This window comes from Macaca thibetana, chromosome 11, assembly GCF_024542745.1.
Source record: "Macaca thibetana thibetana isolate TM-01 chromosome 11, ASM2454274v1, whole genome shotgun sequence".
Classification (NCBI taxonomy): Eukaryota; Metazoa; Chordata; class Mammalia; order Primates; family Cercopithecidae; genus Macaca; species Macaca thibetana.
Window position 1 is genome coordinate 8,584,125 of NC_065588.1, and position 24,933 is coordinate 8,609,057.

Here is a 24,933-nt window from a genome sequence, read left to right on the forward strand (position 1 = left end):
GAAAATGTGGAGATGAATGTTCTCTTATAATAATTTGACTCTTGGACTCTGGTCCTAGCTGAGCAATAGATACAAAATCTGGTGAGATCCATTCAGTTAATTGAAAATAAGGCAGAGCAAGGGAAGCCCCAGGGATGGGTGGACTTGGTTACAGCCTGTTTGGAGCTGATGGCCAGCATGCCCTTCCCTAAGAAGGTGCAGTGGAGGCCTGTAGCCAGAAAGGCGACACCAGTATTCTGAGCAGCAACAAGTTCCAAGACTTAAAGAAGTTTCTTACTCCTTATATAGGGAAGCACAGAGACGATACACTTGGGCAGGAGATAAGAACGGTATGAAATCAAGAAAAGAAGACAGACTTGTCAGAAGCTAGAAAGAAGAGGACCTGCTACAGAGCTTAGATTCAGGCGATTGTTGGAAGACACCTTCCAAAATCCTCTTCTTTGCTAGACTCTGTCTTGGCTCCGTGTCCCTGAATTTTCATATAAATACTTAAAAATGAGGCAAATGTAGCAAAAGGTAGTGAATTGCTTTGTAAATTCTGGGAAGAGGACCTGAGACTAATGTAGAGAGAAAAGGCACTTCAGCCAGTAACATGAGTTAAAACATTTAAAACTACTTATTTTTATTTATATTAGAGTAACAAATACTTATGAAGTCCTTTGAAGTGCAGCGCACAAGTTTCTCGTGTGGGGCGGTGGGTGTGGCCATGTTCTTGTCCTTCCTTCTTTATCCATTGAAGTTATGCCTTCTGTTCTTAAATAGATTTTCCTTTGTTCAAAATATTTATTCCTAGCCTTTCACAAATCCGAAAATAACTGAAGAAACAGGTAGCATCATTCCAATTTTGCCTTGGGTTTGAAGAGTCCCTCATGGTGGCACAGTCCTCCAGGGTAGCTATGTTATTGGGTTCCCCTACATCCCAGAAGCTGAAAAAGAATGACATAGGAGACTTCGAATCCCAGCAAAAAGAGGTAAAGTAACCTCATATACCAGGCAAATTGTGTTTGTGTTGTTTAACCTCACAACAGTTTTGCGAGGCAGGTATTATAATGTCCATTTTATTGAAGAAGAAAAGGAACCTCAGGAAAGCCAAACCATTTGTCTAAGTCACAGTTTGTGAGTACTGAAGCTGAACTGGATCTTTCTGACTTTCTATTCTGTCCTGTTCCTTTGTTCCTTTTCTATTCTGTCCTGTTCCTTAGCTATAGAATGACAAGTTATAGAGAAGATTGATATTCTGATAGATTTGTTTTCTTCACACTCATATCTCATATCGGCTTGGCTCTCTTTATTCTGCACAGAGCGTGTATTAACTTAGGTGCATCCTGCAGTGGTGTTCCAGTGTGGCTGTGAAGCAGCATTTCTGTGTCAGAGTATCTGTGTTGTATTCTTAGAACTGCTCATTCGCTAAATCCCTTAACTTTTCTGAGTTTTAGTTTCCTCAAATGCTAAATACAGATTAACAATTAACATTCTAGAAAAGTGTAATTTAGGTAAAATGAAATAATAATAAAATAATAAAACTGAAATAATAAATGAGAAAAGAACTTTGAAAAATTAAAAATGCTATGCTTTATTGAGAAGAATACTTAATGGATGCTGGGCTTAATACCGGGATCATGGGATGATCTGTGCAGTAAACCACCACGGCACACGTTTACCCATGTAACCTGCACATCCTGCACATGTAGCCTGGAACTTAAAATAAAAGTTGAAGAAAAGAAAAAAGAAAAAAACCTTACTCACTAACAAATCATGAGAAACAATATATATAGCAAAATGTTTTATGTATCAATTAATCAATCAAACAAAAAAAGCATATCCACAATTTTAAAAAAAGCTATGCTCTAATGATGTGAGGATATTATTAAGGAGAAAAGACGCATTGTCAAGAGATTCTCATTTTTCACTGCATAAGAACCTGCTGTCTTTCTCAACTTACTATTTTTTTCCTCATTTCCTTCAGTTTTGGGGAATAAGACTCTTAATTCCACCTCTTGTCTCTTTTGCATTCTCAGTGAATGATTCTTCAGTTCATTTTCATTTATTATTTCCCCTTTATTCTTGAGACAATCCCAGGAAAGGAGAGAAGTGAGTGCTTGTACTTCTCCTTCGTCTTTTCTACCTCAGCTCTTTTCTTTCCTGCATTTAATACCACCAAGAATGGACCTGATCTGTTGCAGGAAACAGAACGAGGTTTCAAGAACTCCTCTCAATAGGAGAGTAATTACCTCAGAGACTTTGTCAAAGGTGTGCCATCCACCCAGTGCCACTGACCCTCGACCACCTTGTCTGACAGTCCAATAAAAAACTCTTTCATTTTAGGTTTCTTATAGGCAAGGAATTCCTATGGAAGATACAAAATAAAAGGAGATCAGTTATTTCAGTTCTGAATAAACGTTGCTGGTAATTCTTATTAAAAGAGATAAGAATCTGGAAGAGATCCTAGCACTTTGGGAGGCCGAGGTGGTGGATCACCTGAGGTCAGGAGTTCGAGACCAGCTTGACCAACATGGCGAAACCCTGTCTCTATGAAAATTACAAAAAATTTTGCAGGCATGGTGGCGGGTGCCTGTAGTCCCAGCTACTTGGGAGGCTGAGGCAGGTGAATCGCTTGACTCTGGGAGGCAGAGGTTGCGGTGAGTCGAAATCGCGCCACTGTACTCCAGCCTGTGCAACACAGCGAGACTCCATCTCAAAAAATAAAAAAGGATGTGGATGAGAAATGACAGATAAATGAAACTGTAAGATCATGAGGATTATCTACTGATTTTTTTGGTGGTGAAATACACATAACATAAAATTAAACTGACAAAAAATAACCTTCAACAGAAAAGGAGATCCTCAACAATTCTTTCAAAGTTAATCTACTGTTATTGGTGGCCAAATTTATTGAATATATCTAGTGCAAAACATTATTAATCACAGCTTAAAGAAAACGGACAATATTTGCTTCGCTTCTTGCATATAATATGTTCATAAACATAATGATTAGTCTAAAATTAACTTCCAACCCTCTTTTTTCCCCTTGCCTAATTAAAGGAACTCCACATGGAAATTCCCTTTTTCTTAGGTTCTTCTAGGAAGGAAAATAAATTAAGGTAGGCAGTGACTTTACCGGAATGGTAAGAACAGCATGCATTTTAGTACATTCATTAACCACAGTCATTGGGGATCAAGCATTGAGCATATGTATGAAAAGAGAGGTAGACCATGTGGGGAATGTTACATTGGCATTGGAGGACTGCAGCTACCTGCTCCTCCTGTGAGTTGATAATCACCAGGTGAGCGCCCATGGCTGAGCAGTTCTTTAAACTTGATGTCCAGGGAATGGTGTCAGTAGAAAAGAAGTAGCAGCTAGATTGAAAATACTCCCAGTTCGATGGACAACAGTTCTTGACTGAACCTAGGATGAGAGATGTTTCAGTGAGTGTCCCAGGTGAACCGAATAAGAAAACCCAAAGCTTCATCTGGCCCCATGGAGTCCTCATTTAAGTCAGAAGCCTTGGAATCACTTGCTCATACCCCACATCTTAGTATCTAAGACTTTAGATAATTCCAATGTCAAGAAACATCAACAGAATTTTTTTGGTCTTTTGAATATAATTCTCGTTCTCTGGATGTCAATGCCAGGAAATGCAACTATATGTGCAAGCTATCTTAGTTATGCTATTGATATAGAACCTTATTATCTGTTCTTAGACTACTAATGTCAGAGAAATTTATGCATTTTATTTGGGTGACCCCCAAAGAGCCATCTCTTATGTTTCCTGAACAATGTATCCTCAATCAAATATCCATACTGTAGTATATAGATGTGTTAGATTTCTTAGAATTACAGAACTTTTGCCTTTGAGGTCTATTATAAATAATTCATCTAACTTCTCTCAATTTAATGGTGAGAAAATTATAGCTCAGAGAAGGAGGCCACTTTTTTAGTGTCATGTAGCATTTTGCTAAGACTTGGAATAGGATGACATACAAGAGCATAGAGTATATTTGTGAGATATTTATACATTCTCTACTCCATACGTTTTTTTCTCCTTCATCTCATTTCGGAAGTAGGTGAATGAAGTACACTCCTGGGAATAATACCTTCCACTTCTGGATTTACTGTTCAGACATACCTCAAATGTATTATAGAAGTTTACTATAATTTCCCCAAGATTTCCTGCTCCAATGCTAATTGCATCTCCAAATTTCTAGGATTTTACATTTTGCTTTTGAAAAATAAGACCTAATCCAACTATATTTCACCTGTTCCAAAGTCAATCTAGAAGCCAGAAAATGTTGCTATGTAAATTTTGATGTTCACCTTTGGGACTATTATACCTGATCCGTCATTGTAGCAGGACAGCTCTGTGAAATTCTCATGTAGCTGAAACTTTTTCTCATCACAGCTTTGAAAGATGTGATATGTCACTGTAAAGGAAAGGGTATAATGTTTGTTAGTCTTATTTTGGTTAAAAAAATCAGTTCCGTCAGTTTTGTATTTATAACAAAAGTGCCAATAATTATCATGTTTTTTCTTACAACCTGCTTTTTCTCATGACCCAGAGAAAACAGATATGTTTGCACTCCCTCTTATGCCAAGTCCACTCTCTCTACCCTTCCTTCCAAAAGTAATTAGTCATGTCTCTGGTCCCGACCAGTAGTTCAAGCTCTGAGGCAGAATCTCCTAGAGAAGGTTATACTAATAATAGAAGCTGAAAGAGGAGGACTCAGGACTGCCAAGGAAGTGAAAAATGTCCATCATGAAAAGTAAGTCACAGGTGATTAAAATTCGGAAACAGTTCCCTGCTTGTTGAGGTTTCTGGTTTGAGAAATAACCTAGAGATTAATAGGAAAAAAAAAAAAAAGAAAAAAGAGTGAAATAGAAAGACCTTTTGAGGGAAAAGAGAATGTACAGGCAGCATGGAAGAGTTTTCACCTAATATGCACCAGGAAGAATTAAATTGAATTTGACCTTCAGAACCCACCAACACATCTGGTGATGAAACAGGCGCTGAGAAATAGGATGGGGATCCCAGAAACAGTCCATAAGAACATTTGGGAAGAGAAGCATCCTCTCTCTGTAGAAAGAATGACACAAGCATGATCAATCTTCCCTAAGCAAGGTACAAAAGAGCTAGAAGAGATTCTTTTATTATTATTATTATTATTATACTTTAAGTTCTAGGGTACATGTGCATAACGTGCAGGTTTGTTACATATGTATACTTGTGCCATGTTGGTGTGCTGCACCCATCAACTCGTCAGCACCCATCAACTCGTCATTTACATCAGGTATAACTCCCAATGCAATCCCTCCCCCCTCCCCCCTCCGCATGATAGGCCCCAGTGTGTGATGTTCCCCTTCCCGAGCAAATCAAAACCACAATGAGATACCATCTCACACCAGTTAGAATGGCGATCATTAAAAAGCTAGAAGAGATTCTTGTGCATCCTTACTTATTTCCTTCTACTTCTATTGTCTGTATTGAGTAATCCCCAAATTTCAGCATGCGTCAGAATCACTTGGAGGGCTTATTGAAACACAGATTGCTGACCCTTACTCCCAGAGTTAGCAATCAGTAGAGATTGTATGGAACTAACAAGTTCCCAGGGGCTACTGCTGCTGCTGGACTGAGGACCACAGGATTAGAACCCCTGGAGTAAGACTCTGACTCATGAACTCAGATATACAATTTTTCCTTTCTAAGTCTCTCAGTTAAATTTTTTTCAATATTTTCTAAGGCCACCTTTCTTTCTTTTTCTTTCTTTTCCCTTTTCTCATCATTGCTTTTCTTGTCTTTCTCCTGATCTTTTTTTTTCTATGTCTCATTTTTCAAGCTCTTTGTAAATTAGGTAAAATATTAACAGTTATCTAGTAGTTCCTCTCTTCCTCCCATTACACATTTTACAGACAAAGAGCGTTCCAGAGAAGTGAAGTGATTTGCCAAAAGGGACACAATGCATTGCAGAAAGGGTGGAAACAGTGTGATAGTTCTCCCTTAACTAGAGTCCAGTAGGCTTTCTGGTATAAGAAATAGCCTTCCAATCTCTCTCTCTTCACCGTCTCCTTTCTTTTTTTTTTTTTTTAACTTCAGTGAATACTTTTCTATGGTGCTATCTTTCACCATATTTATTACTTGTTCCAAAAAGAGATCTGTGAAAGAAAAGGAAGAGTTGCAAATTTTACCTGTGCCTTGTGATTCAGATGATGTTGATGAATTCATTTTTTACTCTCTCTTTGGCTTTTTGTTTCTCTCTCTCTCTCTCTTTTTCTCTCCCTCCCTCTCTTTCTTTCTCCTCAGGGGTGTTTTGTTGGTAAGATTCAGGGAGAATGAATCTTGAAAGATGAACAATTTGTCTTTTAGGAAGTTCAACTCCGATAGACGTAGAATATTACTTGTTCTGTGGTTATACATTAAGTCAGGACTTCCTTTCTTGCATAAGGAGAACAAGGAAGTTTATTGGACAGCATGTCAGTTCTCTTCACTCCATGAAACAATGAAATGAGGAAATTATGAAATGGTAAAGCATCAACACAAATAGACTGCCCATGGGGAAATAGGAGAGTTTTAAAAAATCTTGTTTTGTTTTGTTGGACCAAATGTCTCCAGTTTCTTCAAGGCATAACTCATCCCCTAGTTTTTCCTTGACAATATGGAGCTCACCTCTGCACTCTCAATTTCACTTTGGATCTGTACCATCCACACATTTGGTAACTGAAAAGAAGACTTAGACAGCACAGCACAAAGCTGAGCATATAGTGTGTGTATTTAAGACATGGCAACCTGAATTCTTTTTCATCTTTTATGGTTTTTCTTTCTCCTTCATTTGCAGCTCTTGAATATTCTAATGTTGTGGATTTATGTCCCTCTTACCTTGTGCAGACTACTAGGCTGCTACTACTAGGCTGACTACTAGGGTCCACCTCAGCAGGGCAGCCTCATGTGATAAGACCACTTTGAAACTCAGCTTAGTTTTTCACAACATAACGCAGCTTCTGAAGTCTCAGAGACCCAGCAGGTCGTTTAATTCTCTTGTTCTGAATTATTTGGGGATTTTATTTCTATGTTGCAGCCTACACTGGGAGAAATGTATTTGAAGGTCACAAAAAGCAGTTTCAATTAGACGTTAGAATTCAATGCTTCTCTGGGCCGGGAGCAGTGGCTCACACCTGTAATTCCCACACTTTGGGAGGCCGAGGTGGGTGGATCACTTGAGGTCAGGAGTTTGAGACCAGCCTGGCCAACATGGTGAAATCCCACCTCTACTAAAAATACAAAAATTAGCCAAGCATGGTGGCACGCATCTGTAATCCCAGATACTTGGGAGGCTGAGGCAGGAGAATCGCTTGATCCTGGGAGGCAGAGGTTGCAGTGAGCCAAGATTGCACCACTGCACTCCAGCCTGGGTGACAGAGCAAGACCCTGTCTCAAAAAAAAAAAAAAAAAAAAAGAATTTAATACTTCTCTGGAAGAATAGTTAAATGTGCCTTCTCCTTACTTAAAGATACTTGAGAATAAGATCACACTGGTCTCAGTTGATTTAAGTTCACAAGTCAGGAGGTATAAGTATGATGTACATGACTTGGTAATCCCCACATCCAGTGACTCACGGATTTTCCATGTGTGAGAAAAGATTCTTGTTCTCAAAGGGACTTTTAAAAATTTCAATGTACTGGTCAATTTTCTCTGCATTCTCTGTTTTATAGTAATACAATTTTTAAAGTATCTTTAAATCAGGTAGGTGTATATTATAGAATATACCCATATTTAATATGTGTATTCTCAGCAAATGGCTTTTGATCAGTAAAAAAAGAGAAACTATCTAGTGGATGAGCTATATGAATTATAAAGTGATGAACATAATTACCACAGTTCATCTTTTATTAATTACAATCAACCGGCAACCATCAATATTACTAAACAACTGTATGTTAATTTTTATCAATATACAATTAAGTAGAAATCAATAAATTAATATTTTTTCAGCCAAAATATATATTTTTATATCTTTTGTTTCATTGATTTCCCCCAAATTATAGAAGTAATATGTTTTTGATTAACAATATGAAAAGCATGGGACAAGTAAAAGCCCTCCTAACTATCCTTAGTGCATTCTTCTAAAGTTGACCATGATTAATGATTTCTTGTATCTACTTTGAGATATTTGCTAGGCTTACTTAACTGAAATATGTATAAAATATTGTTTATTCATTTTTATACAAATAGAATTACTCTATGCATACTTTTATGTTTTGAAAATTACCTTTATATTAAATCCATGCTTTTGGAAGTTGATCTTAAATATATTGTTTAGTTTTTTTATAACTTATAAACTAGATGCTGCTAAAGAACATTTAAATCATTTCTAGTTCTCCCTGCTCCTTACAAATGAGGCAATGACTGTATTTATATATTTTTTCAGGTGTAAATTTTTTTCACATAGATTTAAATAGTATTAAATAAATAATATTCACATAGCATTAAAATCAATATTTGGCATGACAATCATAATAGAATAAATTCTAAGATATAAAAATAAATATAAAATTTTATCTAAAGGAAATTTTCATTGCAATTTAATATTACAAGCCTTATTAGGTAAGTGTAACACAATGACATTATAGTATAGGAATAGCAATTACTCTGCAGTGCAGCTGGTAAATTGTTTCCATGACAGCTATGCCGCAATTTTTCCTACAAAATAAACAATTTTAATAGTGAAGACATAGAGAAGCAACATATTTCCTGATATGTACTTCACTTTTCTTTAACCCTTTCTTATTCATGCTCTTCTGTTAAAAAATTCTCCTTGTATCATTGTTCAGTTCCCACCTATGAGTGAACAATGAGAACACTTGGACACAGGAAGGGGAATATCACACACCGGGGCCTCTTGTGGGGTGGGGGGAGGGAGGAGGAATAGCATTAGGAGATATACCTAATGTAAATGACGAGTTAATGGCTGCAACACACCAACATGGCACATGTATACCTATGTAACAAACCTGCACATTGTGCACATGTACCCTAGAACTTAAAGTATAATTAAAAAAAAAATTCTCCTCGTATCAAATGTAACTTATTCTGTATTTTGTTGAATAGGATTTTGGAATTTCTCTGTCTTTTAAAATGTTGAGGTGAAAAGGCTGATATTATGCCATTAATTCATCTTTGTTAGATGAGAAACACTCTCAAATAGAATTTATATTGAAAAATTTATGCCTAAATCAAAATTAAATAAGTAAATAATTAATTTCATTTAAAAAGATTATGTCTAACAGACCTATTCTACAAAGACTAGAATTATAACTTTTGAATCTATCTCTTTTACTTTTTAAAAGCTGCTTCATTGAGGTATGATTGACATACAAAGCTGTAGATATTTAATATATACAACTTGATGTGTTTGGAGAGAAGCACACGCCCATGACCTCATCTATATTCATCAGGGATATTGACCTGTAGTTTCCTTTTCTTGCATTGTCTTCATTTGGCTTTGGTATTGGGGTGATTCTGGTTTCACAGAATGAGTTTGGAAGTGTCCCCTATTATCCTTCTTTTTTGAAGAATTTTTAAAAAATTAGAATTTTTTTAATTTATTTTTTTTTAGGTGTGGTAGAATTCACTAGTGAAAACATCTGACCCTGTTTCTTTGTTGATGGGTTTTTTTTTTTTAATTGTTATTACTCCTTTAGTCTTCCTAATTACAATTGGTTTGTTCAGGATTTCTGTTTCTTCTTGATTTAGTCTTGGTAGGCTGTATGTATCTAGGAATTTATCTGTTTCTTCTAGATTTTGCTGTGCAATTGTTTGTAATAACTCCTTATGATTATTTTTATTTCTCTGGCAATCATTTTAATGTCTCCACTCTCAATTCTGATTTTATTTATTTGTCTTCTTTCTTTTAATCTAGCTAAAGGCTTGTTGATTTTGTTTTTCTTATCAAAGAACCAAATCTTGGTTTCATCATTTTTCTTTTCTTTCAGCCTTTATTTTAGGTTCAGGGGGTACATATGTGGGTCTGTTGCATGGCTAAATTGTGTGTCTCTGGGACTTAGTGAACAAATCATTTCAACACCCAGTGAGTGAGCACAGTACCTGATAGGTAGTTGTTCAGTCTTCACCCTCCTCCTACTCTCCACCCTCAAGCAGGCCCCAGGGTCTATTGTTCCCTTCTTTGTGTCCATGTGTACTCAATGTTTAGCTCCCACATATAAGAAAGAACATGCAGTATTTGGCTTACTGTTCCTCTGTTAATTCACTTAACAATAATGGCCTCCATCTTTTTTGCTGCAAATGACATGTGATTTTTCCTTTTTGGAGATTTATCTCTATATTTTATTTGGCCTTGACAAGTGGTATATGTGTTTTACGAAGAACGAAATTTAAAACTTTTCTTTTGAGTATCATTATAAACTCATGATTTTTACAGACTTGAACTGTTTCAATTAGTTATAATTAAAACTTATTTTCGTTATGTTTGATTTGACAAAAACTAACTGATAGTTTTTCCCTTTAGGCTGACTTCATTGTCCTTTTAATGACACTACATATTTTTTCCCTTAATTTTTAGTTGACACATAATAATTGTACATATTTTATGGTACAGGGTGATATTTCAATACATGTATACAACGTGTAATGCTCAAATCAGGGCTTTTAGCATATTCATCATCTCAAACATTTATTTTATTTTATTTTGATAGGGTCTCGCTCTGTTGCCCAGGCTGGAGTGCAGTGGTGCAATTTTGGCTCACTGCAAACTCCACCTCCAGGTTCAAGCAATTCTCCCGCCTCAACCTCCTGAGTAGCTGGGAGTACAGGCACGTGCCACCATGCCCAGCTAATTTTTGTAGTTTTACTAGAGACAGGGTTTCACCATGTTGGCCAGGCTGGTCTCGAAGTCTTGGCCTTAAGTGATCCACCCGCCTCGGCCTCCCAAAGTGCTGGGATTACAGGCATGAACCACCAAACCCGGACTGTATTTCTTCTTTCGATAAATGTCTATTCAGATTTTTTGTCCATTTTAAAATAAGGTTATTTGTTTGCTTGTTTTCTGTTGAGTCATTTGAGTTCCTTGTATATTCTGGATATTAGTCCCTTGTTGGTTGAATAGTTTGCAAATATGTTGTCTCATTCAATAGGTTGTCTTTTCACTCTGTTGATGGTTTTATGTGATATGCAGAAGGGTTTAGTGTGATGCAGTCCCATCTGTCTTCGTTTTTGTTTCCCATGCTTTTGAGGTCTCACCCGTAAAATCTTTGCTAGACTAATACCTGAAACATTTGCCCTCTGTTTTCTTCCAGTAGTTTTATAGTTTTGGGTCTTACATTTAAGTTTTTAATCCATTTGAGTTTCTTTTTGTACATGGTGAGAGATAGGGGTCTAGTTTCCATGTTCTGCATATGGATATTCAGTTTCCCAGCACCATTTAAAGAAGGGTACCCTTTCCCCAGTGTATGCTGTTGTCGACTTTGTCAAAGATCAATTGGCTGCAAATATGTAGCTTTATTTCTGGATTCTCTATCTGTTCCATTGCCCTATGTGTCTGGTTTTTTGGTTTTTTTTTGTTTTTTTTTTTTTTGCCACTATCATATGGATTTGGTTAATATAATTTTGTAGTATATTTTGAAGTCAGGTAGTGTGATGCCTCCACTTTTATTCTTTTTGCTCAGTATTGCTTTGACTATTTGAGGTCTTTCGTGGTTCCACACAAATTTTAGGATTGTATTTTCTATCTCTGTGAAAAATGTCATTGGCATTGTAATAGGGATTACATCAACGCATCAGTGAATATACAGGTTCAATCTGTACGTTGTTTTGGATAGTATGGTAATTTTAACAATATTAATTCTAGTCCATGAACATGAGATACCGTTGCATCTTTTTGGTGTCATTTTTGATTTCTTTCATTAGTGTTTTGTAGTTTTCATTACAGAGATCTTTCACCTCTTTTGTTAAAATTATTCCTGAGTAGTTTTTTTCTTGTAGCAATTGTAAATGAGATTACTTTTAAAATTTCTTTTTCAGCTAGTTGGTTATCGGTGTTTAGAAATTCTACTGATTTTTATATATTGATTTTGTATTCTGCAACTTTACTGAATATGTTGATCAGTTCTAAGACTTTTTTGGTGGAGTCTTTAGGTTTTTCTATATATAAGATTATGTTGTCTGCAAAGAGAAACAATTTGACTTTGTCTTTTTCAATTAAAGGAAAAGAAATAAAAAATAAAGAGGAAAATTTTACAATTATTAGAAGCCATATGGGCTCTGGAGAAGGTGGTTATCATTCATTGCAAAGGACACCAAATTGGGAAAAGCTATGAGGCGCAGAGCAACAGAAATGCAGACTGAGAGGCTAGGTGGGCAGCAATGAGCAAGACTTTACCTGAACAAAGAACTCTAGCAATGCCTCTCCTTATAGAGCCCCTTTTGCTGAAGGTACCCAATTACTCTTCAAGTGAAAAAGCTTTGTTTGGTTAGGAAACAGGGAAATATATTAAAGGTGGATGGTGACTGTTCTCTGACGGGAGGCTAGCCATCCCAGAGACAGTAGCCCCAAGGTTTGTGAAGCAGATCCATCAAGGAACACACATTGGAAGGACGGCCCTAGGGATTTTGATAGGTCGACACTTCTATGTGCCATGGCTCTGTGCCATCACCCGTGCTGTTTGTGAACATGTCTATCTTGTGCCCAGAATAATCCAAAATAAGGACCTACTGGACCCCCAGGAATTCAGGAAATGGGAGCTGTGCCTTGTGAGAACCTTCTTGTAGACTTTACTGAGTTGCCTCAAGCAGGAGGTTACTGGTATGTGCCAATGTTTGCTTACACCTTCTTGGGGTGGGTTGAGGCCTTCCCCACCAGAACTGAAAAGGCACAAAAGGTAACAAAGATGCTACTAAAAGACATCATACCAAGGTTTGGATTGCCTTTAACCCTAGGATCAAACGATGGTCCTGCATATGTGGCAGAAGTAGTACAATAGCTGACTCAACATTTAAAGATCAAATGGAAACTACACACAGCCTACCAACCACAAAGTTCAGGGAAGGTGGAATGGATGAACTAGACACTGAAACAGCTACTAAAAAAGTTTTGCCAGGAAACTAACTTACGGTGGGATCAGGTCTTGCCCATGATCCTCCTCCAAGTCAGGTGTACGCCTACAAAACAAACTGGGTATTCGTCCTACGAAATATTGTTCGGAAGGCCACCCCCAATCACAATCAAATTAGAGAGGATTTAAAGAAGTTAGGAGAGTTAACCCTTAGAAGACAGATGCAGGCTTTGGAAGTGGCAATGCAGGAGGTGCAAGGCTGGGTAAGGAAAGGATATGTGTAAGTCTAACAGACCCAGTGCATCCACATAAGCTGGGGGACTCTATCTGGGTTAAAAGGTGAAATCCAACAACCCTGGGTCCCTTATGGGATGGCCCCCATATTGTGATCATGTCTACTCCCACAGCTGTTAAAGTTGTAGGTGTCACACCTTGGATTCACCATAGCTGGCTAAAACCAGCGGCAGCAGTGACTCCCGACGACGACCAGTGGACTAGCCAACAAGACCCAGATCGACCCACCCGAATAATCCTACGGTGAAACCCAACCACCAGTAAGGACAACTGTCCTTCTCTGACCACTCTGGAGGCTGGTCAGTCTATGCACAGCTGAAGCTTGAGGATCCTGCAAGCTCTGCTCTAATCACATCCTGGAAGCTGACTAGTCTACGCACAGCCTAAGTTAAGAGGACCATCTCTGGATAAGTAAATGTAAATACAATTTATAAGCCTGATCATAATTCTGTCAACACTAATTGTTCTGTTGTTATGTTATCACTGCAAATGCTGCTAATGTGTATGCCCAGAGGAAGGTTTACTGTGCCTCTGTGTAATATAAGCATATTTCTATTACATACACTAATGTTACTGGTTCTGCCTATACTAAAAGAAAAACTCTTAAGATACACAGTTTATGATGAAAATAAAAGAAGAACTAAAAGAAGCATAATCACAAAAATAGACACAAATATCAAACAGGATGTGGACATAGGAGACTGAAAAAGTAATGAATGGCCTCCTGAAAAAATTATTAAATTCTATGGGCCAGCTACCTGGGCACAAGACGGGTCATGGGGGTACCGTACCCCCATCTATATGCTCAACTGCATCATAAGGTTGCAGGCAATCCTAGAAATTATAACCAATAAAACATCAAGGACACTAAATTTATTGGCAATACAAGCAACAAATGAGGAATGCTATATATCAAAATAGATGGACTTTAGATTACCTCTTAGCCTCGGAAAGAGGAGTATGTGCAAAATTTAATTTAACTGACTGTTGCCTAAAAATCAATGATAATGGCTGAGCTGTCGTGGAAATCACAGCTAGAATGTGCAAGTTGGCCCATATTCCAGTTCAGATTTGGTCTGGGTGGTTCCTGGATTCCTTGTCTGGAGGATGATTCTCAGACTTTGGAGGATTCAAAACCCTCATTAGTGGGTTCTTACTTATTCTAGGCATCTGCCTCTTCCTCCCTTACCTTTTACCCCTGTTTATTAGGAGTATTCAGTCAACTACAGAGGCAATCGTGGCCCGACACACTGCCGTGCAGTTGATGGCATTAACCAAATATCAGCCACTGCCGGTAAAAGAAGCAGCTCAGCTTTGTGAGGAGAGGGCAAATAGTGGTGCTTTCCATTAACACCTCTGTTACAAAAAGCACCAAAGAGGGGAATGGAGCAGGAATGAAAAGAAATTAAAGAGTGTGTAAGCAGAAACTCAGTTGTATGTAAGAAAAACCAATTCCCCCTGAGAAAGAGAAAGAGCTGGAGTCCTTTAAAAACCAACTGTCTGTTTTTCTGTAGCTGGTGAGCTCTGTCTCTCCTCCCTTCCCAGGCATTGTGAAGACCCTGTTTCCCTAGCTGTGCAGCTGCAAGTTTGCTGGACAGATAAACTCAAGTCGCAAAATATGTTTTTTCCTTGAAAAGTAAGAAATAATGTAATGCATGTCTCAATTAAATAACTGTCTTTGTTTCTCGCTTCTGTAATATGCTTCCCCCTGCACAAATCTTCCCCCACCCACAAAATGCTTAAAAGGTAACTTAACTCTTTGTTCAGGACTCAATCCTTTGGATGTTAATCCAACTGGGCCAGTGCACCTAAATAATTAATAAATATCCTCCTGAACCCCATCGGTCTCTCTGATTCCTTAAAAATCCCAAATATTAATTGTACTCCCATTTCGTTTCTAATTGAGCTTATTTGCATCATCTCTCTTTTTCTCCTGGTTAATCTTTCTAATGGTCTATCAATTTTATTTAAGTTTTCAATGAATCACCTTTTTGTTTCATTTATCTTATGTATTTTTTGTTTCAATTTCATTTAGTTCTGCTCTGATCTTTATTATTTCTTTTCTTCTGCTGGGTTTGGGTTTGGTTTGTTCTTGTTTCTCTACTTCCTTGAGGTGTGACCTTATATGGTGTATGCTGTTTCAGACTTTTTGATGCAGGCATTTAAAACTATGAACTTCTTTCTTAGTACTGTTTTTGCTGTATCCCAAAGGTTTTCATAGGTTGTGTCAGTATTATCATTCAGTTCAAATAATTTTCTAGTTTCCATCTTGATTTCATTGTTGACACAACGATCATTCAGGAGCAGGTTAATTTCCATGTATTTGCATAGCTTTGAGGGTTCCTTTGGGATAGGCCAATTCTTAATGGATACAACTTTACAATTCACTGTGTTTACTTCAAAATTTTAAAAAAATATTTACTTCTAAAGTGTCTTCCTTTCAGTATTATTCTTTGGTGTAAGAACTAAAATAATGACAAATCTCTTGTAAAACTGCTATGAAAATCAAATTATAACTTAAAAAGAAAGTACTTACCTCACTTCCTGAAGCATAGATAATAAATATTATAATTATTTCTAAGCTTTCCATAATTAAAGCCCAGAGTCTCAAAATGTGTTCTCTCTTCCTTTCATGTATGACTATAGCAAATATATTTTTTCACAAAGTCTATGTTTTTTCCTCAATATCATCTTCGAAATTTCTGCCTCTGTCATTTAATTCAGTATACTCTTTCTGTATTGTTTATGAATTCAAATGTATAAGAGATTATTTGTCTCCCATTAAGGAAAGCCCTTATTTAGTTTGTTATTTTTTCATGCTATAGTCCAGTGAATGTTTAACTGGGCACATTTCCTTCAGAATGCAAATATGTTTCTGTTCAATACATATTTGTTATATATATATATTATATATACACATACATACATACATATATACACACACATATATATATGGTGTGACTGATAAAATATAATAAATCAAGCTGTATGCTTTTCACATATGAATCCAAGTGTCAAGTGTCCTGAAGACCAATATCCAAACAAATAGAGAAATCACTGTTTCCTCAAATTATGGCATTTTTGTCCCATGAAGATCCCGTAGGAGCTGTTTTGGTCTCCATGGCTGCACTTTCTCTGTCCTCACTGCTCTGATTTTAGGACTATTTGTTTGATATTGAGACACACCCATCATTGCAGCAGATAACCAAAATCTCAGTTACATCCTCCTCATTTCCTTAACGCTCTGCCTCTTCTGCTCCTTGACTTTTATTGGTGAGCCTTGTGTAGTCACCTGTATCCTCACATAAACATTCTTTGAAGTTATATTTTCTGTAGCTGTTTCTACTATTTTAGCAAAGACTTTATTATGGGTTGTGGCCCTCAAAGCTATCAAGCCAAAAACACATTTAAAATGTGGATGGTGGAGGGGCCAGCAATATGGCCAAATAGGAACAGCTCTGGTCTGCAGCTCCCAGCGAGATCCACGCAGAAAACGGGTGATTTCTGCATTTCCAACTGAACATGGTTCATCTCGTTGGGACTGGTTGGACAATGGGTGCAGCTTACAAAGGGTGAGCCAAAGCAGGGCAGGGTGTTGCCCCACCCGGGAAGCACAAGGGTTGGGGGATTTCCCTTTCCTAGCCAAGGGAAGCCGTGAGAGACTGTACAGGGAAAAATGGTACACTTCTGCCCAAATACCGCATTTTTCCCATGTTTTTCACAACCGGCAGATTAGGAGATTCCCTCTGGCGCCTGACTTAGTGAATCCCACACCCACGGAGCCCAGCAAGCTAAGATCCATTGGCTTGAAATCTTCACTGCTAGCGCAGCAGTCTGAGATCAACCTGGGATGCTCGAGATGGTGGGGGAGGGGCGTCCGCCATTGCTGAGGCTTGAGTAGGCAGTTTTATGCTCACAGTGTAAACACAGCTGCCAGGAAGTTTGAACTGGGCAGAGCCCACCACAGCTCAGCAAGGCCAACTGCCTCTCCAGATTCCACCTCTGTGGGCAGGGCATTGCTGAACAAAAGGAAGCAACCCCAGTCAGGGACTTACAGGTAAAACCCCCATCTCCCTAGGACAGAGCACCTGGTGGAAGGGGCAGCTGTGGGCGCAGCTCCAGCAGACTTGACGTCCTGCTTGACAGGTCTGGAGAGCAGTGGTTCTCCCAGCACGGGGTTCGAGCTCTGATCACAGACAGACTGCCTCCTCAAGTGGGTCCCTGACCCCCAATGTAGCCTGACTGAGGACACCTCCCAGTAGGGGCCGACAGACACTTCATACAGGAGAGCTCTGGCTGGGATCTGGTGGGTGCCCCTCTGGGTAGAAGCTTTCAGAGGAAGAATCAGGCAGCAATAGTTTCTGCTCTGCAGCCTCTGCTGGTGATACCCACGCAAACAGGGTCAAGAGTGGACCTCCAGCAAACTCCAACAGACCTGCAGCTGAGAGGCCTGACTGTTTGAAGGAAAACTAACAAACAGAAAGATAGCATCAACATCAACAAAAAGGAAATCCACACCAAAGCCCAATCCGTAGGTCACCAACATCAAAGACCAAAGATATATAAAAAACACAAAAATGGGAGACACCAGTGCAGAAAGGCTGAAAATTCCAAAAACCAGAACGCCACTTCTCCTCCAAAGGATGAAAACTCCTCACTAGCAAGGGAACAAAACTGGATGCAGAATGAGTTTGAAAAATTGAAAGAAGTAGGCTTCAGAGGTGGGTAATAACAAACTCCTCTTCTAGGTGGACACCGTGGAAGCAACATGACCCACGGAGAACAGAGAAAAGCAAGACAGGATAGTTGCCCACCTGGGATTGGCACAGACCCAGGGAGGATCCCCATGATGGGGAAATGGTGACTGAGTGAGAACCCCCAGGTACTCACACTTCTGCCACAGACCTTTGCAAGCCTGGGCTCAGGAGATGCCCCTGATCCCCGCCACCGGGGCCTCCAGCCTGTCAGCAGTGGAAGTTATCTGAGTTAACTGACGGCAAATGCGTACGAGTCTGCAGCAACCTCAATTCTTGCCTCCTCAGAAGAAAGAATTCACCTGAGGGGTATAAGGCAGAAAAAGAGACCAAGGCAAGTTTCAGAGCAGGAGTGGAGGTTTATTAAAAAGCTTTAGAGCAGGAAGGAAAGAAAAGAATGTGCACTTGAAAGAGGGCCCAGCAGACATCTTGGAGGTCAAGTGCCCCGTTTGACCTTGAACCTAGGACTTTACATGCTGGCCTACTTCTGGCGTCTTGCACCTCTTTCCCTTGGCTCTTCCCTTAGGGTGAGCCACCTGCATGCGTGGTGCTCTGCGTGCTTGGGAGGCGAGCATGCGCAGTGTGTGTACTGGAGTGGTACGCATGCTCGCCTGAGGCTTTCCACCCTTTTCCATTGGAATGCACCCAGAAGGTCGTACTCTGCCATTTTGCCTCTGAATGCACATGCTTGAGCCGACTTTCCTAATTCCTGAGATCTTATTGGAAGCTGCCAATGACCAATTTCAAGTGTTTTTAATCTATTGGGAAACTGTCTTTCCCTGGTGCCGGCTGCGACCAATTATCATTTAGAGAGGCAGTGTGGCAACAGCCAGACCTGACTGTTACCTGACATTCCTGGTGGGTGGGGGGAACCCCCTCCTACCCTGCTCATGCCTGACTAGCTACCTACCATAACAGACTGACAGAGAGAGCTATGTGGAATCTGGGCAGAGCTGTCACTCAGTCATGCACAGAGTCCCGGGGGCCTCGGACCCCTGGTAACCCTGGCACAAACAACTGTAGCTCCAGCAATGGGGGAGGCCAGGCTCCCTTACACGCCCCAGGGATAGGGGACAAATCAGGCTGTGGAGGGAGTGAAGAGATTAGGGACTAATGCGGGCCCCCAGAACAGCACAGCTGCCTTATGGAAAACTGGCCTGTTTTCCGTGCGATGTCCTGGCCTGGCTACTCCTCACTAGGCAGGACTTCCTGACCTGGGACTCCAGCCGCCCAACTCCTGCCTGGCCTTTCAGGCTGGTAGCAGCTCTGCACCTCCCTGTGATGGAGTTCCCAGAGGTAGCAGGCACCCCCCACCACGTCCATCCTGGTTTTGCTGCTCTGCAGCCCCCACCCTGGCTGTCATCAGGTTTGGGAGTGAGTGAAGAGCTTAAGATCTAACACAGCTGCCAGCACAGCATAGCTGCCTGACAGAAAAGCAGCCAGAATGTTTTCCATGTGGGTCCTTGCCCCTGTTACTCCTTACTGGGCGGGGCCTCCCATTCTGGGCCCGCAGCTCTGCATTTCTCTGGGGAGGAAATCCCAGAGACAAACCACAGGTTCTCTACCATTGCTGTGGCAGTAGTACCACCCTTACTGCCGTTGGGCTGGGAAAGGAACAGAGGACCTGGCTGCTTCGCTGGCACCTAGAGCACTCTGCAGCCACCATGTGGAGAGAAGCCCAGTCTCTCTTTCTCCTTTTTTTTTTTTTTTTTGAGACAGGGTCTCCCTCTGTCACCTAGGTTTGAGTGCAGTGGCATCATCTCGGCTCACTGCAACCTCTGCCTCCTGGGTTCAAGCGATTCTCCTACCCCAGCCTCCCTAGTAGCTGAGATTACAGGCACCTGGCACCACGTCCTGCTAATTTTTATATTTTTAGTAGAGACGGGCTTTCACCATGTTGGCCAGTCTGGTCTCGAACTCCTGACCTCAGGTGATCCACCCGTCTCGGTCTCCCAAAGTGCTGGGATTACAGGTGTGAGCCACCGCACCTGGCCCCAGTCTTTCTTGAGAGCCTCCATTCCCTACTCTTCACCAGGCAGGGACCCTGGCTCTGGATGGCAGGGCAGCTTCCCTAGCCCATGCTGAGTGCTCCCACCAGTAGTCACGCTGTGTTTCCCTGGGGTACAGCTCCGAGAGGCAACCGACAGCCCCTGTGCCACAGCTGCTCTAGTGGTTCTGCTCCTGTGCCCTGGGATCGGGGAAGGAGCAAAGAGCCCAAGGGCGTTACTCACCTCCAGCACCACAGTCACCACATGGAGAGGAGCCCAATCTCTCTTCCCTGTGAGCCCCCAATCCCCTACTCTTCACCAAGTGGGGCCCCGAGCTGGGCACCACAACCACCCTAAGGAGAAGAGGCAAAGCAAGTCTTCCCCATAACAAGAAATAACCAAAATCAGAGCTAAACTGAATAAAATTGAGATGCAAAACAACTATACAAAAGATCAACAAAACCAAAACTTGGCTCTTTGAAAAGATAAATAACATAGACCACTAGCTAACTAATAAGAAAAAAAAAGAGAGAAGATCCAAATAAACACAATCAGAATTGATGACGGAGATATCACCAATGACCCCACACAAATACAAAAAACCCTGAAACTATTATGAACACTTCTGTACACACAAACTAGAAAACCTATGAGAAATGTATAAATTTCTGGAAACACATAACCTCCCAAGACTGAACCAGAAAGAAATTGAAACCTTGAACAGACGAACAATTAGTTCTGAATTTGAATCAGTACTAAGAAGCCTACCAACCAGAAAAAGCTCGGGACCAGATGGAGTCACAGCTGAATTCTATCAGATGTATAAAAAAGAGCTGGTATCATTCCTACTGAAACTATTCCAAAAAATTGAGGAGGAGGGACTCTCCCTAACTCATTCTATGAGGCCAGCATCATCCTGACTACAAAACCAGGCAATGACACAACAAAAGAAAATGTCAGGGCAGTATTCCTGATGAACATAGATTCAAAAATCCTCAACAAAATACTAGCAAACTGAATCCAGCAGCACATCAAAAAGCGAATCCACTATGATCAAGAGGGCTTTATCCCTTGGATGCAGGGTTGGTTCAACATATGCAGATCAATAAATGTGATTCACCACATAAACAGAACTAAAAACAAAAACCACATGATTATCTCAGTAGATGTAGAAAGTGTTTTTGATAAAATTCAACATTCCTTCATATTAAAACCCATCAACAAATTATGCACTGAAGGAACATATCGCAAAATAATAAGAGCCATCTATGACAAACCCACAGACAACATCATACTGAACAGGCAAACCTGGAAGCATTCTCTTTAAAAACCAGAACAAGACAAGGATGCCCTCTCTCATCACTCCTATTCAACACAGTACTGGAAGATCTACTCAGAGCACTCAGGCAAGAGAAAGAAATAAATTGTCCAAATAAGAAAGGAAGTCAAAAATACCTCTGTTTGCAGATGATATGATTTTATACTTAGAAAACCTCATACTCTCTGCCAAATATCTCCTAGATATTATAAACAACTTCAACAAAGTGTCAGGATACAAAATCAGTGTCCAAAAATCAGAATCAGTAGCATTTCTATACACCAATAACATTTAGTTTGAGTGCCAATCAGGAATGCAGTCTCATTCACAGTAGACACACACACACACACACACACACACACACACCCCTAGGAATACAGCTAAGCATGGAGTTGAAAGATCTCTTCAATGATAATCACAAAACACTGTTCAAAGAAATTAGAGATGACACAAACAAATGGAAAAATATTCTATGCTCATAGACAGGAAGAATCAGTATTGTTAAAATGACCATACTGCCCAACAGAATTTACAGATTCGGTGCTATTTTTATTAAACTACCAGTGACACTCCTCACAGAATTAGAAGAAAAACTATTTTAAAAATCATATGGAACTTAAAAAGACCTCAAATAGTCAAGGAATCCTAAGCAAAAGCGACAAAGCTAAAGGATCGCATTACCCGACTTTAGACTGTACTACCAGGCTGCAGTAACCCAAACAGCACGGTGCTGGTACAAACACAGACACATAGAACAATGGAACAGAACAGAGGGCCTAGAAATAAAGCCACACATCCATAGTCATCTGATCTTCAACAAAGTCTACAAAAAGAAATAGGGAAATGGGCCAGGTGCGGTGGCTCAAGCCTGTAATCCCAGCACTTTGGGAGGCTGAGACGGGCGGATCACAAGGTCAGGAGATCGAGACCATCCTGGCTAACCCGGTGAAACCCCGTCTCTACTAAAAAATACAAAAAACTAGCCGGGCGAGGTGGCGGGTGCCTGTAGTCCCAGCTACTCGGGAGGCTGAGGCAGGAGAATGGCGTGAACCGGGGGGCGGAGCTTGCAGTGAGCTGAGATCTGGCCACTGCACTCCAGCCCGGGCGACAGAGCAAGACTCCGTCTCAAAAAAAAAAAAAAAAAAAAAAAAGAAATAGGGAAATGACTCCCTACTCTATAAAGGTGCTGGAATAACTGGCTAGCCATATGCGGAAGATGGAAGCTGGACCCCTTCCTTACACCATATACAAAAATCATCTCAAGACGGATAAAATAATTACGTGTAAAGCCTAGAACTGTAAAAACCATTGAGGAAAAACTGGGAAATATCATTCTGGATATACATTCTAGTAAAGATTTCATGATGAAGATGCCAAAAGCAATTGCAACACAAACAAAAATTGACAAATGGGACCTAATTAAACTATGGAGCTTCTGCACAGCAAATGAAACTCTCAAAAGAGTAAACAGACAAACCTACATAATAGGAAAAAATATTTGCATACTATGCATCTGAAAAAGGTCTAATATCCAGAATCTATAAGGAACATAAATTTACAAGCAAAAAAACAACCACCACCACCACAAAACAAAATAAAAAGAGGTCAAGGAGGTCAGGCGTGGTGGCTCACACCTGTAATCCCAGCACTTTGGAAGGCAGAGGCGGGCAGGTGGCTTGAGGTCAGAAGTTGAGACCAACCTGGCCAACATGGTGAAACCTCAAAACCTCATCTCTACTAAAAATACAAAAATTAGCCGGGTATGGTGGCATGTGCCTACGGTCCCAGCTACTTCGGAGGCTGAGGCATGGAGAATTGCTTGAACCCGAGGTTGCAGTGAGCTGAAATCACAGCACTGCATTTCAGCCTGGGCGACAGAGGGAGACTCTGTCTCAAAAAAAATAATAAAAAACTTTAAAAAAGAGTGCAAAGGACATGAAAAGATACTTTTCAAAAAAAGACATTCGAGCTGCCAAGAAGCATACACAGAAATGCTCAACATCACCAATCCTTAGAGAAATGCAAATCAAAACCACAATGAGACACCATCTCACACCACTCAGTAGAAAGCAGTTTGATGATTTGCAAAAGAACTTAGAATTACCATTCTACTCAGCAATCCCATGATTGGGTGTATACTCAAAATATACACATTTTTCTGCCATAAAGGAAATATCATGCACATGTATGTTCATTGCAGCACTATTCACAAGAGCAAAGACATTGAATCAACCTAAATGCCCATCAATGGTAGACTGTATAAAGAAAATGTGGTGCATATATACCATGGAATACTGTGCAGCCGTGAAAACGAATGAGGTAATGTACTTTGCAGCAACATGGATGGAACTGGAGACTATTATCGTAAGTGAACTAATGCAGCAACAGAAAACCAAACACTGCATGTCCTTACAAGTGGAAGCTAAACATGAAGTACACATGGACACAAAGAAGGAAATCATAGATACTGGGGCCTACTTGAGGGTGGAGGGTGGGAGGAGGGTGAGGATCAAAAAACTACCTATTGAGTACTATGCTTATTACCTGGGTGACAAAATAATATGTACGCCAAACCGCTGCAACACAAAATTTTTCTGTATAACTTGCATATGTACCCTTGAACCTAAAATAAAATTTAAAATAATCAGAAAAACAATACATATTTTAAAAATTTATTTATTTATTTATTGTTATCATTAATTCTTTTTTAAATTTTTATTTATTTATTTTTTAAATTTTACTTTAGGTTCGGGGTACGTGCGCAGGTTTGTTTTATTGGTAAATTGCATGTCATGGGGGGTTGGTGTGCAGATTATTTCATCACTCAGGTAATAAGCATAGTACCCAATACATAGTTTTTAAATCCTCACCCTATTCCCACCCTCCACCTTCAAGTAGATCCTGCTGTCTTTTGTCCCTTTTTTTGTGTCTGTATGTGTTCAATGTTTACCTTCAAATTAAAAGTGAGAATATGTGGTATTTTGTTTTCAGTTCCTGTGTTACCTAACCTAGGAGATAATGGCCCGCAGCTCTAGCTATGTTGCTGCAGAGGACATTATCTCATTCTTTTTCATGGCTGTGTAGTATTCTGTGGTGTACATATACCGTATTTCCTTTATCATGTCTACTGTTGATGGGCATTTAGGTTGATTCCATGTCTTTGCTATTGTGAAGACTGCTGCAATGAATATATATGTGCATGTGTCTTTATGGCACAAAGATTTATATTCCTTTGGCTATATACCAAATCATGGGATTGCTGGGGTTGCTAAATAGTAATTCTGCTTTGAGAAACAGTAACACTGCTATCCACTGTGGCAGAATTAATTTACCTTCCCAGCAGTGGTGTATAAGCATTCCCTTTTCTCTGCAACCTCACCAGAATCTGTTATTCTTTGACTGTTTAATAATAGCCATTACGACTGGTGTGAGATATCCATTGGGGTCTTGATTTACCTTCCTGTAAGGATTGGTGATGGTGAGCATATTTTCATATACTTATTGGCCACATGTGTATCTTCT

General features: G+C 39.9%; 1 protein-coding gene across 2 annotated transcripts; it reads right to left on the reverse strand.

The window, feature by feature from the left end:
* Positions 1 to 601: 601 nt before the first annotated feature.
* CLEC4E (C-type lectin domain family 4 member E) lies at positions 602 to 6,389 on the reverse strand. Of its 2 annotated transcripts, XM_050749570.1 has the most exons (6): positions 6,182 to 6,389; positions 4,980 to 5,072; positions 4,333 to 4,422; positions 3,255 to 3,406; positions 2,232 to 2,347; positions 602 to 926 (listed from the first exon to the last, which is right to left on the reverse strand). In XM_050749570.1, the coding sequence occupies exons 1-6, from the start codon at positions 6,216 to 6,218 to the stop codon at positions 755 to 757; spliced, it is 660 nt and encodes a 219-aa protein (XP_050605527.1). In that variant the 5' UTR covers positions 6,219 to 6,389; the 3' UTR covers positions 602 to 754. The 2 variants fall into 2 exon arrangements, with proteins under 2 accessions (XP_050605527.1, XP_050605528.1); XM_050749571.1 differs by lacking the exon at positions 3,255 to 3,406 and having other exon boundaries at positions 4,316 to 4,422; positions 6,182 to 6,382.
* Positions 6,390 to 24,933: the final 18,544 nt, after the last annotated feature.

Bases quoted from the DNA above. Each gene is read 5' to 3' on its own strand.
- CLEC4E (XM_050749570.1), bottom strand. From the start codon at position 6,218: ATGAATTCATCAACATCATCTGAATCACAAGGCACAG. The intron at 4,423-4,979 runs GTGGGTTCTGAA...TTTCCTTTACAG, and splicing joins TTTCATCACCAGATGTGTTG to TGACATATCACATCTTTCAA. The intron at 927-2,231 runs GTAATTACTCTC...ATTCTTTTTCAG, and splicing joins CCTTTGACAAAGTCTCTGAG to CTTCTGGGATGTAGGGGAAC.